Here is a 16,105-nt window from a genome sequence, read left to right as displayed (position 1 = left end):
TGGAAACTTTCCTGTGAAGATTGCTGTAAGGATTTCCCATTAGCTTCCTGGTGAGACTGTAAGGTCGAATAAGCTGCCTTGAAACCTGCAAAGGGTAACAGCAATTCTCTAATATCACAAGCCTGCTTGCTTTAAAATTCTAATTCTCAAGCCAGACTATCCAGATTTCTTGCAAAGTATTCAATACATTCCAGGGGAAAAGAAAAAAAGCAAGCTTTGAGGAAGGAAGCAACATGAAAAAGGAGGGGTTTTAAGTGATAGTTGTATTTATAGGGGGTTAAAGAGGAAGGAGACAAAAAGGAGATCTCCCACTATCACAGTTACCCAAATTCACAGTGTGCTGAGAAATTAAGCAAGTAGGTCAGGGTTTAAAGATGTTTCACACTCAGCATTTTCAAAGAGTCAAAGAAGCCAGGACATGAACAGTGCTTTAGATTAAGAGGAAAAAAAAATATGCACAGATACTAACAACAAGTTTTCAGTTGAAGTATTTTTAGGAAGTGAAATCAGACCCCAGCAGCATGAAATTGCACAAACATGCAATCAGAGAGGCTTTGAGCAGATGGATGGGGGAGAAAGACATCGAGCTGTTACAGTCCCAACTTCAGTTGTTCAAATCTCTTTTGGTAGAAGAATGAATCATGTATCATATTTCTAAAAGTTCCTTGCACAGTGAACAGTCTTTGTCAGCTGCTTGTCTGCGCACAGGCTGTGTCTTGTCTCTGACAGTTCCTCTACACTTAGTGCTCTCTCTTCATCTAGAAAAGGTAGGGCTAGCAGAAACGCTCAGAAAGTTGGAAAGAGCACCAAATGGAACAAGCAGTTACTAGCTTTATCCCTTATATTTCCATTACTCAGGTAAATTCTCCTCTTTGCATTCAGTGATTATTTTGTTTCGTTTCCACTTGATGAGCCTCACCAAAGCCAACTCTGTTCTCATGTAGATCATCTGCGTTCTCTGTAAATTGTTAGTACACTTGTACTCTAAAAATACTAAAAATATCTTTCCCCAGGTATCAACAGTGGCAGCATTATTTTTTACTTTATGCAGTATTGAGATATTTTACTTTTTAAATGATGAGCTCACTTCTTTTTCCCCAGTTACCAACCAGGACTTCTACTTGCACTGTGTATTTTCCTTGAGCAGAATTAGAGCTGGAAGTCAGAAATAGTTTCTTAGATTTCAGTGTTAATATAAGACAGTTGGATTCAGCTCCACAAAATCAAGTGCGTGATCTAAGTTGAATGACTCCATAATGTACAAATCACCAAATAATCTAGATTCAAAACTTGCATATTTAATCTGAAATAGTTACCTGTATGTATCTATGTATGTACCAAGAGGCTTGTTTTCCATCATTTACTGATTCCACTGTAGTGTTAGCAAGACCACTGATATCACCGCCTGCAAAAACCCAGGGTTCACTCGTTTGCATAGTTTCTGGATCTACTTCAGGAAGACCCCATCTGTTAAACTTGATAGGTGCCATGGCCTCTCTGACTGCAATTAAAGTGAAGGACAAATATGTTAACAGAAGAAAGAAAAAAAATGTTGCCAAAATCTCTCAAATACATACTGATAACAATTAGAAAAGCAGTCCCAAGGTCTAATTTTTACACTTAATTAAATCTGTGTTTATGATAAAACTGAAAATTTCTTTTCTATACAGAAACAGTTCTGCTGAGGTAGTAGAGGTATGTAGTTAGTAACACAACTCAGAAGAACATATCTATTATACGGAACAGTTCTTTGGTAACATCAGTAAGTGGTTGGTTCCTCTGTACCTGCAAAACTAGACCTGTGTGCAAAATACAAGTAGACAAGGGTCATAAGAAGTGACTGATTACAAGAAATAATTACTTTTAGTGTTCTTTTGGTCTCTCCCTGAAAACAAACAATGTGCCCCAGAAGCTACAATTCACAAAGTCTTTCTCACTGGCATTATTTATATCCCAGGAAAAAAAATCCAGTGCTTCTGAAAATCCTATTAAGAACAATGATAACAAAGGAAAACAAAATTGTGTCTTTTTCCCTCCACCCATAGCTTTGTACTGTACTTTCCACATCAACATGCTTTTCACTTGAAAACCTAACATATTAACTCCTGTGCAACTTAATATATCACACATGATTTTTGAGGTTTAAAGCCAAAGAAGAATGTTTATGATTTCTAGAAATTCATTCAGAATTTACTTCACACATTTGTTAATGCTCACAATAGAAATGATACTCTGCTACCTTTTCACAGGTCATTATCAAACCAGATCGAAAACTTTTAGATGCCACATTTTCCCTACCAGGAAACATTATACTTTGACAGCTTTGGTTTTGAAAAAATGTATTGATTTAAAGTATTTTTTTCTGTAAAAGATACACTACAATAAAATACAAAACATACTGAATTGATATTTAGGCTCAGAACATTCTGAAATTAAGGCTCATTTTGAAGCATATATATATTAAGAGTGAAATTATAGAAACAATAAAAATGAGATGCTTATACAAATATAATTTTTCCTGTATTTTTCACTGCAACTTCTGAATATTTAGATCATTCATTAAGATATCTTAATTTTTTTTTCAAGTTAGAAAACAGCTTATGTAGGCATTCCATGCATGAACCTTAAGAACAACATAGATATAACGATTAAAAAATTAGACAAACAGTTAGACAAATGGTATTGACTACAAATAAATGATCATCAAAATAATTTTGCTTTCTTAACATAATTTTTCTTACGCAACTTTTAACATTATTTTATAATCACTGAGACACTTCAAAATAGCTTCATGAACGGAATCATATTTTCAATAAATATTTTTAGCAAATGTTGATGCCGTATATCAAAATGAGTTATTTTTATGTGGCTTTAAGTCTACAGGAACTGAAGATTTTGCAATAAAATGGAGCTTAAAATTGTACTGTCCCTCAGGGACATACCGCTAGCAGATGCAGATTTCCAAGGTCAATTAAACTGATGTACTTGTGCTGTCATATATGTAAAAGAGAAACCTGCTAGATTAAAACAAGAATATTTCTCCCACTCCAATACAAGGGCAAATTCACACTATTGCCCCAGTGTACACCCAGGTTTACAGCAAGCTTCAAAGACATCTTTCTCACACGATGTCGAGATGGAAGTTTCTTCCCAGGCTCTGCATCTCCCTTCACCTTCAAACCAAATATCGTAAGTATATTTCAAAGAGGAGAGCTGTGTCTAACAAGAGGCAAAATAATAAAGTTGAAAGCAAGATACAAACATTTAAATCTGCCTATCCTACCTATGCTCTCCTTCTTACCCTCAGCAAACACAGATATCCATAGGACTCAAATCCAAAGTCTTGGTGGGTTGGTTTTTTTTTTTTTTTTTTTTTTTTTTTTTTTTTTTTTTGCATCTGTTTCAGAATACAGAATCACAATTTTAAGCTGAAAGCAGAAGCATTTAACCCATATTCAAGACATACTGCTTGTACAATATCTCCTACCCGGCATACAGTTTGGGCTTAACTTAGGAAGAACAATATTTGCCTAGTAGCAGAATCAAAAAGTTATGAAACTGTTTCCTTTAAAAATATTTAAATTACTGAAAGGTCACACCAAACAGAACCTTCAGAATGAGAGACTTTTCAGCCTGGAAAATGAGAGTTTGTTGAGTTTGGGTTTTTTTTGTTGCTGTTGTTTGTTTTTTAAGGAAAGTTCTTATAGTTGCTGATAGTAGTTTTATTATACTTCAGTAATATTTATAAATCAATATGTTAACTTCCTCTTTATGTCTCATACTGTGCATCAAGATAACTTTCAATGATCTTGTATTTGTCATACATGGGATAATTTACTGGGTGCAGTGGTGCCATCTCAGCATGTGGTCTAGACAGTTCTCACAAGCTAACTACATGCAGACTTGTAAAGACACGCTCAGAAGAAAAAAAAATCACAGTGGAAAACATGGTGCTGCAGGGCTTGGTACTGGGGTTAGTATAGATGACTTTTTTTTTTCTCTGAGATAATACTGAACCATAGTAAGTGTACTGGAGGGCAACATGCTACTGCAGATGTAGTTTTTCCACAGGAAATTATGTACGACTAAAAGTTATGACTACTTTTCATCTTGAGGGGAAAATAGGTATTACTTCTGATATCCCAGATCTGCTGCATTTCTCAAATTCATCTTTGGATTGTTTTGTGCTAAAATAACTGTACGGCCATAATTACATCAAAAGCTTTTTGAGTACAAAAAAGCCCAACATACGTCTGCTTGAAACACCTCCCCCCGGGGACTGGAGATTTGTCTGCCTGATTCAGTGTTTTTAAAACTGAGAAAGCACATTTCCCTTGTGGTACGGTTGACATGGTATCCAGCAGCTATTTCCTTCTGTTTTTCTTATAATCTCCAAGATTTAGGTTAAGTAAAAATAGGGACATGATTCAAAGGCATCTTATAAGAGTTCCTAACGTCCTTACAATTTGGATCTGATATCCAGGGCAGTTGGTGGGACTACTTTCTACACTGCCTGCAAAGAAGGGGAGAACACTGATCTTCTTAAGTGGAAGCTTTCTCTCTGCCTCTGCAAGGCATGAGAAAGAGTGTAGGAGCCAAACCTGAGCTTGTAAGGAGATGAACCTGGCTATCAGTTTTCTTAGCTGCTGTTTGCCACTGAAAAATAAGCAATCAATCTGCTTTCTGTATTTGTTGGTGCCCTGTTTGGGACAGGGTAATGAGATGAGTGTCTTTCCAATGCCTGCAATCTCACACTCTTTAAAGTTCCAAACTAATACAGCTTTTATTTTTTTTTTCCAAAATTTAGAGTGCAATTTGTGCCTGTGTTGCCTTCGCCTTTATATCCTGATGAGATATTTATATGTAAGTTGCTCTAAATGTAATGAATCCCATTTATTTCCATGGAAACTACAACAGATACAAAGAGCACAGTAATATTATTTGACAAAGAAAATCTCAGCTACGAAACACCATTTTTCAACATACTTAGCACCATGAGCTGTGCATTTTTGCCAGCCATGAAGAAGATCCTGCATGCTGCACTCATACAAATCTGTACCAGTGGAGGTGACCCACTGTCACCACAGCTGAAACACACCACCCACCACCTCACTGTGCTCACATCCACTCTTTGGTCTCCATAAATGCCCAGCAAACATCAGTGAATGTCAGTGGGTGCCATTTTTTTTTGCGTGGAAGAATTCAATGACACACCTTTTCTCCATATGCACTTCCATGTCAGATGCCATTTTGTCAGACTGCCATCTGTCACGCAGCAACAAAATATGATGGAATATTGGTGTAAAGTTCAGCCTCTGCTGCCATACCACCAACATCTGCCTGTGATGTCGTGGGCCAACATAGCAACATAGGCATTACTTTCAGAGCAGCCCTCGTCTATAATTAGAAAGAAACTTTCTGGATGAAAAATAACATACAGTTGAATTATTCTAATGCTATCAAATGATGCTAACACAAATAATACCAAACAAAAGGACAGTTCTGAATATATATTCTCCATTTGCTATATTCACAGAGCAAATAAACACAAATGGAAAAGCAGCAGCAAATTATTGTGCTTGCAAAAACAATATTAAAATATAAGTGAATACAGAAAAAATATTTTAATTAACAAAACAAATCAAATGGAAAATATTCCTCAAATAAAGCTTTAAAAGTGAATCTGTGTGTGTTTGACTGCCATGACTAATTATGTATCCATGTAATGTGTGTTCAATTTGGGCTTATTTAAATAGCAGAAATGCTCATTAGCTGCAGTATATCTGTGAAGCTTCAATAAACAGTTTAATGGTTTTTATGTTTAACCAATTTCATAAGTTCCTGTAATTTTAGCTTTAGTAGCTCATTAATGTTATTTTTGATATCCATCTTACAGACTGCCTTTACAGTGAATAGAAGCATTACTTCAGAAAAATACAAATATACTGTAACTTTCTTAATCTCAAATGTAAAACTATAGCTATCACACACACCAACAGTCTCCTTTACTGCTGACGCTGCCCAGTCTGGAGGCCCAGAAGACAAACAAAGGCACAAGCATGCTTCCCATAATCTCTGCCCCACTAATGTACTGAAACAGGAATAAAATGTGCTTTAACTGGTTAAAACTGGGCCCAGGTATGCTGGGAGAGGCTACTGCTGAAAGCCTGCCACCAATTATTTTCTGCCTGTCACTAGCTTGCTAAACAGAATGTTGAACTGAATTCATGTTTTGTACATTGTGAAAGTGAACAGACTTTGATTTATCCCCTGCCCTACACTAGTCACCTGCCCTGCACTCCATTTTGGAGTGCATTCTGACCAAGCATACTATTTTCCATAATTTTGTCACGGTTCTCCACTTATGGTCCAGGTTCTTAACATAAATATACAAGAATATATCACAACAAGGACATTTGTTCCAGTGCAAGATTTTGCAGTCCCAGAACATTGTTTCCTTTCTCTTATCAGGAAAAAAAAAGAAGGGGGGTTATTCAAAGCTTAGACTTTAAAACAAACTGGACTCGTGTTGAATAGGATGTTGAGGCTGTGTACAGTCCTAGGGTGTAATTAGCATTACATGCGTATTTAGAATGGTGCCAGAGATACTTCAGTAATACATTGCAGGCCTTCAAAATAATAAAGCAAGAAAAAAAGCCAGAACATCAGAAAGGGTACAAAATTTTCTTTTATCTGTTGGTTTATATTAGTCAGTTATGATGGCTTGAAGAGTTTGGTAATCTATGCAATAAAAAAAAAAGCAGCTTCTGCTTGCAAAATCTTTTTACAACAACAAAGTAAAACCTTATTTTTACTCCATTTGTAGTAGATTGATTTAACCATTTTTTTTAAACTGGTTTCAGTAAAGTACCAATGATCTTATAACAGTTTAGAGGGCAACACTCCTGTTCTGTCTATTAGCAACTTCATGAGCACCAAATGGACTTACAACTGATTTCTTTTTAATGAATGATGCATTTATATGATTTCCAGTGGGAGGATGCATATTTACTGGAACTGTTGTTTAAAAACACAATTAGCATATTATTTTTTTAAAAAAAGAAAACTAAACATCTACTGTGAGTGCATAGAATCTCTGGTGGAAATGTAATAGTCACTATGCTAAAGAATATGGAACAGCTTGATGAGGGCAATAGAGTAGAAAAAACTTTCTAACCTACGGACTATTTCTGCTCAGTCCAGCAGCACCAACATGTTTGTACTGTGTTAAGCAAACCAGCTACATCATGAATGTCCTGTACTCTTCACTGAACTGGGGCTAAGTCTCATTTCATTCCCTTTCGTTCTCATAGAATTTTCTTTATTCTTTCATCAATAACATTAGCATCAAACATTATTAATAACAGACAAATCCTGCTCATTAAACCTATGCCAGTACTATACCACCTATATCAGCACTCATTATTTCCAGAGATGCCTTATAAATTAGATCACTGACAGAACTCTGCATGTGTAACAAGTAACATGCTTATTCAACACGCTCATGAGTCACCCAGACATGGAAAAATTCAGACTCTAAGAGCCCTCTGGAGATTACCTAGTCCAAACCTTTCTTCAAAGTTAGATCAAAGTCAAAGCCAGACTGGGTTGCTCAGGGCCTAGCCCAGTTTCGAGTATCTCTGGTATTTTCTTCACAAAGTTTTGGTGGAGAAATCTGAATATTTCCATCTCTTGAATACAAAAGCATGATTCCTTTTAGAAAAACATTAAGAATATAAGATATCTGGAGGTTTTTATGGTTTTTTTTTTTGTTGTTGTTGTTGTTCCTTTTTGTTGGATTTATCTGAAGGTTTGGTTATAATTCAGCTCGATGGTGAAAAGTAAATTTGACTTCTGCTAGGCTAGCTTAGGCAAAAAATAAAGGTTTAAAAGCAACTGAAATGCTGTGCTCAGAATAAGTACTTTATTCCCTCCAGTCTTAGTCTTTTCATTTTCACAATGTACAAAACAAATGCTGATATTTCTTCCCTCTTTCTGTATAATTTGCTTTCTATTTTAATAGCAGTTTCACCAAAAACACATTGTGAAATTGAAGTATGTTGCTCACCCCCAAGGGCAACGATCCTCTTCTTTCATGATCAGATTGCTGTATGACTTTTTTCCCCTCACATTTTTTGTTCATATTTAAAAACCTCACAACGCGTCATTTAGGGGGTGAAAGCATAGCATAAAATACAAGACTGGTATATTATCACGGCTAAGCAACACAATAAAGTTCAACCTTTTAGATGAAGCAGTTTGCAATGTGGGAGAAAACAGAATCACTCCTTTATCACAAGTTCTATGAATCACAATGAAACATACTGATTGCATAGACTAATATTTGATTTATCACATCAGATTCTAAAAACCATTCCAAAAGACTTAAAACAGAGGGTTTTTTAAATTATCAACAACAAAACATTCCAGAATTGTTTATTTGTTTTTACTTTCAACTACACGCACCCGAACTCTAACCTAGTGTCGGAGGAGAACAGTCTGAGCTTTGCACAGATCTCATGTTCACAGTTGAACTCATTGTCTTCTGCTTTCTTTTACATCTGAGTAATATGTTCAGTCTCTGAAATGCCATCTACGTGCCAGTTTCTTTATACTTACTGTTGAACTAAATACATGCTTTTTCTTTTCATTTCTTTTTTTTTTTTTTTTTTTTTAAGAACAAAGTTTGTAAAGTACAGGTAAACAATGAGACATGCTGAGAAAAGCACAGAAGAATTTAACAAATCCTGCATATATGAAAGAAGCCGCAGTCCTTGTGGGTATGTATAAGAAATGAGTGATACCCAGAGTAGCTAAACCAGAATAACGAATCTGTCTTAATTCTTGCTTAATTCAATAGGTAAAAAAGGTTTCACAGATCAGATCAGTTCAGTCTAAAATTGTAGTATAATGAGTTTCTCAAAGGTTAATTAGTGAGCTCAGGAGAAATCCCCAGGAGTATTCTTTGTTATCCCTTTTGCATTGAGAGGAAAGCAAGATATATACTGAGCAATTGTACCTCTAATCAGGGTTCCTACTCTAGACAGTAACATAGAAACACAGAAAACTTCTTCTTAATCATACTCTTCGTTTTATCCTAATAAGTATAATCAAAGGGCAAACAAATTCTGTGGAAAGTCACATGCTTTGTAATCTCCAGAAGACTCATTTCACAAAACTTCTAAAGGACACAAAATGGCTGCAGCTAAAACAACAACTGGCATTTATAAAATGCATTACTCAGAGTTACCTTTAGCATCACTCAAAACTGAACCAAAGGCGCTGATCACCACGTCAGCTTTCAGATGAACAACCTGATCCTCATCTTCTTTCCAGTTTCCGTCATTGCCCTGTTCAGTTCGAACAAACTCCATTGCAACAATACGTCCACTTCTAAGTACAACTTTCCGAGGGGAGAGGAAAGGCAGAAATTCACACTTCTCTTCTTTTGCAAGTTCCATCTGTAGAGAAGAAGTAATAAAATAAATAAGCAAACAAGATAAGTTTTATGAAAAGTTCACTCAAGATGTTACCACACGTTCTTCTTTAGCAGAAGGCACTAGAGTATGTTAAACAGATAGGCATCTTAATACTGATTTCAGAGCCGGCAGTGCTATTCAATCAATCAGTTTCTAGACAGCGGTACTTGTTAGATTTGCAATGCAAATGTTTTACTGATACACTTACATCTTTTTTAGGAAAGACAGGCTGGTGAGGTGAGGTGGTGGAGTTGCTCTTTATGTGAGTGGGGAACTAGAATGTATCAAGCTCTACCTGGGGGTGAAAGACGATAGAGTGGAGAGGTTGTGGGCGAGAAGTAAGTGGCAGGCTAATACCAGTGACATGGTAGTGGGCGTGTACTCCAGGCGACCGGATCAGAAGGATGAAGTTGATGAGGCCTTCTACAAACAGCTGGAAGTAGCTTCATGATCCTGGGCACTGATACTTACAAAGGATTTCAATCATCCTGGTATTTGTTGGATTAGCAACATAGCCAGGCATGCATGGTCCAGGAGGTTCCTGCAATGTGCTGAAGATAACTTTCTAATGCAGGTGGAGGAGGAGCTGATGAGGAGAGGTGTGCTGCTGGACCTCTTTCTTACTAACAAGGAAGGGCTGGTTGGGGCGTGTGAAAGTTGGGGGCAGCATAGGATGCAGCAATCATGAGATGGTGGAGTTCAGGACCTTGTGTTGAAGAAGCAAAGTAACAAGTAGGATCGCAACCCTAGACTTCAGAAGAGCCAACTTCAATCTATTCAAGGACCTACTTAGAGGTATCTCATGGGGTAGAGCACTGGAAGGAAAGGGAGCCCATGAGAGTTGGTTGACACTCAAACTCCGCTTCTACACTTAAGATTAGTGCATCCCTAAGAGTAAGAAATTAGGGAAAGGTGGCGGGAGACCTGCATGGATGAGCAAGGAGCTCATGGATAAACTCAAAGGGAAGAAGGTCCAAGAAATGTGGGAAAAGAGCCTGACTAATTGGGAAGAATGCGGGAATGTAGTCAGAGCCTGCAAGGATGCAGTGAGGAAGGTTAAGGCCCACTTGGAATTTAATCTGGCAAAGGAGACAAAGGATAACAAAGGAAGAATAACCATATACATCAGTACAGGTTAGGGGCTGACCTGCTGGAGAGGAACTCTGCAGAGAAGGACCCAGGGGTCCTGGTGGATAACAGATAGGCTATGAGCCAGCAATGTGTCCTTGTGGCCAAGAAGGCCAATGGTATCCTGGGGTGCATTAAAAAGAGCATGGCCAGTAGATTGAGGGAGTTGATCCTCCCCCTCTACTCTGTCCTGGTGAGGCCAAATCTGTAGTACTATATCCAGTTCTGGCTCCTCAGTTCAAAAAAGACAGGATCTCCCAGAAAGAGTCTATCAGGGGGCTACAAAGATGATAAAGGGCCTGGAGCATCTCCCATACGAGGAAAGGCCGAGAGACCTGGATCTGTTCAGCCTAGAGAAGAGAAGGTTGAGAGAGGATCTGATCGATGTTTATAAATATCTAAAGTGTGGGAAGCAACTGCATGAGGCCAAACTCTTTTCAGTGGTGTACAGTGATAAGACAAGCAGCAACAGCCAAGAACTGGAACATAAGAAGTTCCGTACAAATATGCAAAAGAACTTTACGGTGCAGGTGACAGAGCACTGGAACAGGATACCCGGAGAGGCTGTGAAACGTCCTTCTTGAGAGATACTGAAGACCTGTCTGGATGCCTGTGTGATGTATTATAGAGTACTTGCTTTAGCATGTTGGTTGGACTTGATGATTTCTAGAGGTCCCTTCCAATCCCTGCAATTCTGTGATTTTTTAATTTTCTTATTGTTCCTTGTCACTTTGAATAACTCCTTTGAGGGCAAAAGAGCTACCTTATGCAACTATCTGTGCTTTAAAAGGCATAATATTAATTAAGCACATGATCCAATTTATTTTTTCTATGATTGTGTTTATTATCAAATGCCAAATACCGTGTGAAAATAACAGCATGACAACCACATTCTCTGATGTGGTAAAATTACCAAAGTCAAACAGCAGGCCTTAGTAGAGACTTCAGTATTTGACTATCTTTAATTGACAAAGTAAATCTAATATCTTTTACATGTAATATCTTACAAAATATTCAACCTGACACCACTCTGGCATGGCCATTACTAGCCAAAGCTACTTTAATTTTATATTTTTCAAAATCATTGCATGATCTGATAACATGAACATTGACAACTTTTTGGAATTCACCTAGGCTGCTAACAAAGATTTGGGTTCAGAGTGACAGCTGATTCTTAATGAGGAAGAATCTGAATAGCATGAATCTCTTTGCTACAGTAACCTCAGTAATTTCACCGGTGTCTAGATGTCTTATTAGAAGTGCAACAGAAACAAAATTATGCTGCAGATCATCCGTTCTTTTTTTCCACATCCATCCACCCTGTATAAAATCTCTAAGATGCCCACGTTCTTGAAAAGAGATAATCAAATTTCCATAAGTTCCTTTATAAAGATGCAGTTGATGTACTATTAGCTAAAATCTTTCAAAAGTATAAAGGATGTACCAAAAAAATTATAAGGGAAAAAGCACCAAAATAAGAAAATCTAACCTGAAAAAAAAAATTCTTGCAATACAGATAAATTGAGGAGGCATAGACAGTTTCAGAATTGGCAGATGTCCTGATAAATGCCCAAGTGCAAAGTCAAACTAAAAATCAATTTGAACACTGAAATCTGTGATTAATGTCATTGCTCTATTGCCATTGGCAGTGATTCAAACAAAAAATCATCATAAGTAATTTCCTTACAAGAATTTAGAGACTCCCTAAACTATGTCAAGATCGCTGAGATTCATTAGGCAGCAGCCATTAAGTATAATCCTTGGACCTGAAGAGTTGCCTATAATACTCAAATGCCTGATGGATTTCTGGGGTTCCTCCAAGATCTTTAGAATTTTACAGATTTCTAATTTACAGGAAATTTTACCCTTTTTACGCAAAGGCATCTCTCCGACTTTACAGGGTACAACAGAGAAATGACTTTGGATAAGACCAAAGACTACATAATCAGAGCCTTAGAGCTTAAATAAACTTTTATACATTTTAAGAGCGTTTTTAAAAAACAATCTTTTAGTAGATGTCTTTTAAGTACCAACAGCACACTTTCAGGCTCTACAGAGACAACAACCATTATCCCTTCTTATAAATGCTGTTTTTCAATTTTACCTCTTCTGGGACAGCCCTGATATTAGTGAAGCCCTTTCTGAAGACCACAAACACACGACGAGCTCCACAGCGTAAAGCAGATGTTGCGCAGTCAAAAGCAGTGTCTCCTGCCCCAAGTACAATCACAGTTCCATGTATTGATGGCAATGGAGAGTGACAGGCACGCATCCCTGAAAAATGAAAGGAAAAACCCCATTTTCAAGTATGAGAAACCATTTCTGCATGACAGCTCAAAAGGTACTTGTACTCAAAGCAGTGTAAAATTGCATCTTACAGTTCCTAAGCATGGAGTGTCACTATCAAATTATTCTGCTTCACTGAAAGACAGTTTTATTCCCATTTTTAAGTTATGCTCATATACATAATGTTATAGTCAGAACTCCAAGAAGCAGCACCTTTCTATCTGGAAAGGATACAAATGACACAATTCTAGTTTTGTGTGTCCTTTTGGGTGGAAATTAGCATTGTAATATGCTTTTATTCAAAAATTAAGTTTCTCTTTTATCAGATTCAATATCGTGATAGCTAAAAAAAACCAACTCATAACGGATTATAACGAATAACACTTGCTTTTTTTTTTTTTTTTTAAATTTTCCAGTTGTTGATAGATTTGTATGATAGCTTCTCAAAGTTAGTCCCTTACTCACAGTTTTCTGTAAGGCATTTATGCTGGATTATTCTGATTATTCTGGATTATTCTGGATGACATGGTTTTCAGAAACTGTTCCCTATGACAGCTGAACATCATGCAGGAAGAATATTATTATTATACTAATTCCTACATTTTGCAGTGGGAAAAATGGTTGATCTACAGTGGTTTTCACACAGCGTTTGCATGAAGTTACATGCAGAGAATGCTGACATTGTGTATTTGTTACCTATAGCTTGTATTTTAGGATCCACTTCTATAAGAAATATTAAAGTAAGAATTAACCCTGTGTGTTCTTTGCATTGGATTGCACTTTGCCATCAGTTTAAATAGAACTATATTAGGGAAATTATTGCAATTTAAAGATAATGCCATAAACAATATAATACATTCTCAACCAGCCTGTGATAATTTCAGCCAGGAGGCACTAAGCTAACCATATAATCATAGCACTGTGACTTGAATATCCTGCTACAGTATGAGCAAATTTCCAACTTTCTCAGTTGTACAGAAACACACAAATTATTCAATAAAACAATAGTTTAAACATAGAAATGGATTGGAAATATATCCTCTCTCCACTTGTAAAATGCTTGATATATGGCAAATGCTATCATTTTCCCCCATGTATACGGAATTGCATTTACCATTTACTTAATAAGTTTCTTATCCTAAAATTCTCTCTAAATTTTTTTCTCAGATTTATTTTTAATGAACTTAACCCTCCAGAAAAACTGCACTTTGAACAACAGAAAAAGAGCAAGTGCAGCAGAGGAATGGCAGCTCAAAATGCCATGGCAGACCTAGCTCAGTTACGTTTATGCACTTTGTTCTTGATTTCTCCAACAGCCCATGTCTCAGTTTTCTGAGTATTTTCAGAATGCTGGAAGGGTGCAGTGAAACAAGAATTTGAAATATGAGCCAATGGTAACAAGGCCACTCCCAAGTTAAATGAGTACGTATTTACCAGGGGAATCCCTTTGGAGGAAAGTATAATAAGCATGCAGAGCAATGTCTGTTTTAAAGTCTATCATTTAGAGAAATGTCATAGTAAAACTGAAGCAGAATATACAATGCATGCATTACATTTAAAAATTTCATTCTTTAGGGAGCAAGAATGTGTGTGTATATATATATATATACAAGTCTATGAAGCATTGTTAGTCAAATTATTATGAGGAGGAATTTTTTGAATGACTTGTTTTGCTTTTGTTAATAAAAAAAATGTATTGGAGTGTATATTCTCAACCTGTTTCATTTTTAAACATCTTTCTTAAAACGCAAAACAAAACAACCTTTTCTCCCAACTCATTTGAGCTCACTGAACTTAAGAAAATATAAAGAAAAAACCATTTGATCAAAACAGCAGAGAGGTAGGACAGATGGGGTGCAGAATTTCCCTTCCTAAATATTTTGCATAAAATGGAGTAATAAACTTTACTTCTATATGCAGAATAATTTGCTGCAGGAGGCATATTCTTTAACTCATTACTAAAGTCTACTATATAAGCAGGCAACTCTATTTGGTGCTAAAAGAAGTTTTGAAATGGTTCAACTAAAAATGGTTTGCAGATGAAAGTGGTATACGTCTGGTTAAATATGTGGTCATACGTATAAAACCACATACTACACTAAGTACATATATATATATCCAGAAAACTCCATGTGAAATTTCTTTTATTTTTATCAGCACACCAGGGAATCTAGACCGTGAGTGAACATGGCATATAAATCACAAGTCCCATGTCATCCATCCTTCCAGGGCTTATGACATCAATTTGGGAGCCACTGAAAGCATCTATACTCCCTGGGTAGATAATGCAGCCATTTCTGCACTCAAAACAAATATGTAAAAGCATAAAACAAGGCTGCATTTGATGCCTATGGACAAATATCCCTCTCTAACTCCTATCACACTACTGTTGTCCTGAGTTTTGTTGGGTAGGGAACTAGTGACCCTTTAAATGTGAACATTCAGCACATGACTGACTTGGAATAATGGTGCTACAAGTAAAACAAATTATCAACAACATACAAAGCAGCTGTTTATGTGGGACAGCAGCACTTTAATATCAGATCATTTCAAGGCCATCTTAAATTTACTGTGTGTTATTTATATCAATATATACAAATGAGAAGCTTATGATATCTTTTGAATATAATTAATTTGAATATACTTAATTTGAATATAATTAAATATAAAAAATACAACTTATTGTATTTAATACATTTCCAGATTCATAGATTTTTACATATGACTGTTTGCTTTGCAGTCTCTGGAACTGACTTTAGTTACCACATGCTCCTGAGGTTGCAGCTCACCAGGAGAAAACCTTGGCCCAGAACCTTTCACTGGAAGGTGCTGTGTGCCTGGATGTGATGCTGTATAATCAGCTGTGCATTTTGATACCTCAAGAGCTGCTAATGACTTACTGAATATGTTTGCAACAGAAGCACAGTATCACACACCTGGTTTACTTGCCACGGCTACCAAAGGTAGGAAGTCTTTTGATGTGTAAAATCCTTGATCCATTCGCAGCCCTTGGAATATACTGTCTCTATTTGGTTCTGGTAAACCTGAAACAGATATTTTAGGGTAGATCAGAGCTACTAGGGAAATTTCAATAACAAACATATATTTCACAGTACATGAACACTCTCAAAAGTAAACACAATACAAGTAGTCCTACAAAACCTCAGATGTTCAAAAAAACATCACAAATGACTGCAGCATCACCTTTGTTG

The 16,105-nt window shown here is 36.6% G+C and overlaps 1 protein-coding gene across 11 annotated transcripts in view; it reads right to left on the bottom strand.

The window, feature by feature from the left end:
- DPYD (dihydropyrimidine dehydrogenase) overlaps window positions 1–16,105 on the bottom strand; it is a 333,346-nt gene that overhangs the window by 160,933 nt on the left and 156,308 nt on the right. For all 11 annotated transcript variants that reach the window (XM_021404735.1, XM_021404734.1, XM_021404738.1 and 8 more), the window contains 4 exons: window positions 15,830–15,937; window positions 12,712–12,881; window positions 9,251–9,461; window positions 1,317–1,501 (listed from right to left, as the gene is read on the bottom strand). In XM_021404735.1, coding sequence (XP_021260410.1) covers window positions 1,317–1,501; window positions 9,251–9,461; window positions 12,712–12,881; window positions 15,830–15,937 — 674 coding nt within the window. The remainder of the gene's footprint in view (window positions 1–1,316; window positions 1,502–9,250; window positions 9,462–12,711; window positions 12,882–15,829; window positions 15,938–16,105) is intronic.

Source organism: Numida meleagris, chromosome 7, assembly GCF_002078875.1.
Source record: "Numida meleagris isolate 19003 breed g44 Domestic line chromosome 7, NumMel1.0, whole genome shotgun sequence".
Taxonomy (NCBI): Eukaryota; Metazoa; Chordata; class Aves; order Galliformes; family Numididae; genus Numida; species Numida meleagris.
The sequence above is the reverse complement of the archived record's forward strand: the minus strand, read 5'-3'. Positions and strand labels throughout refer to the sequence as shown.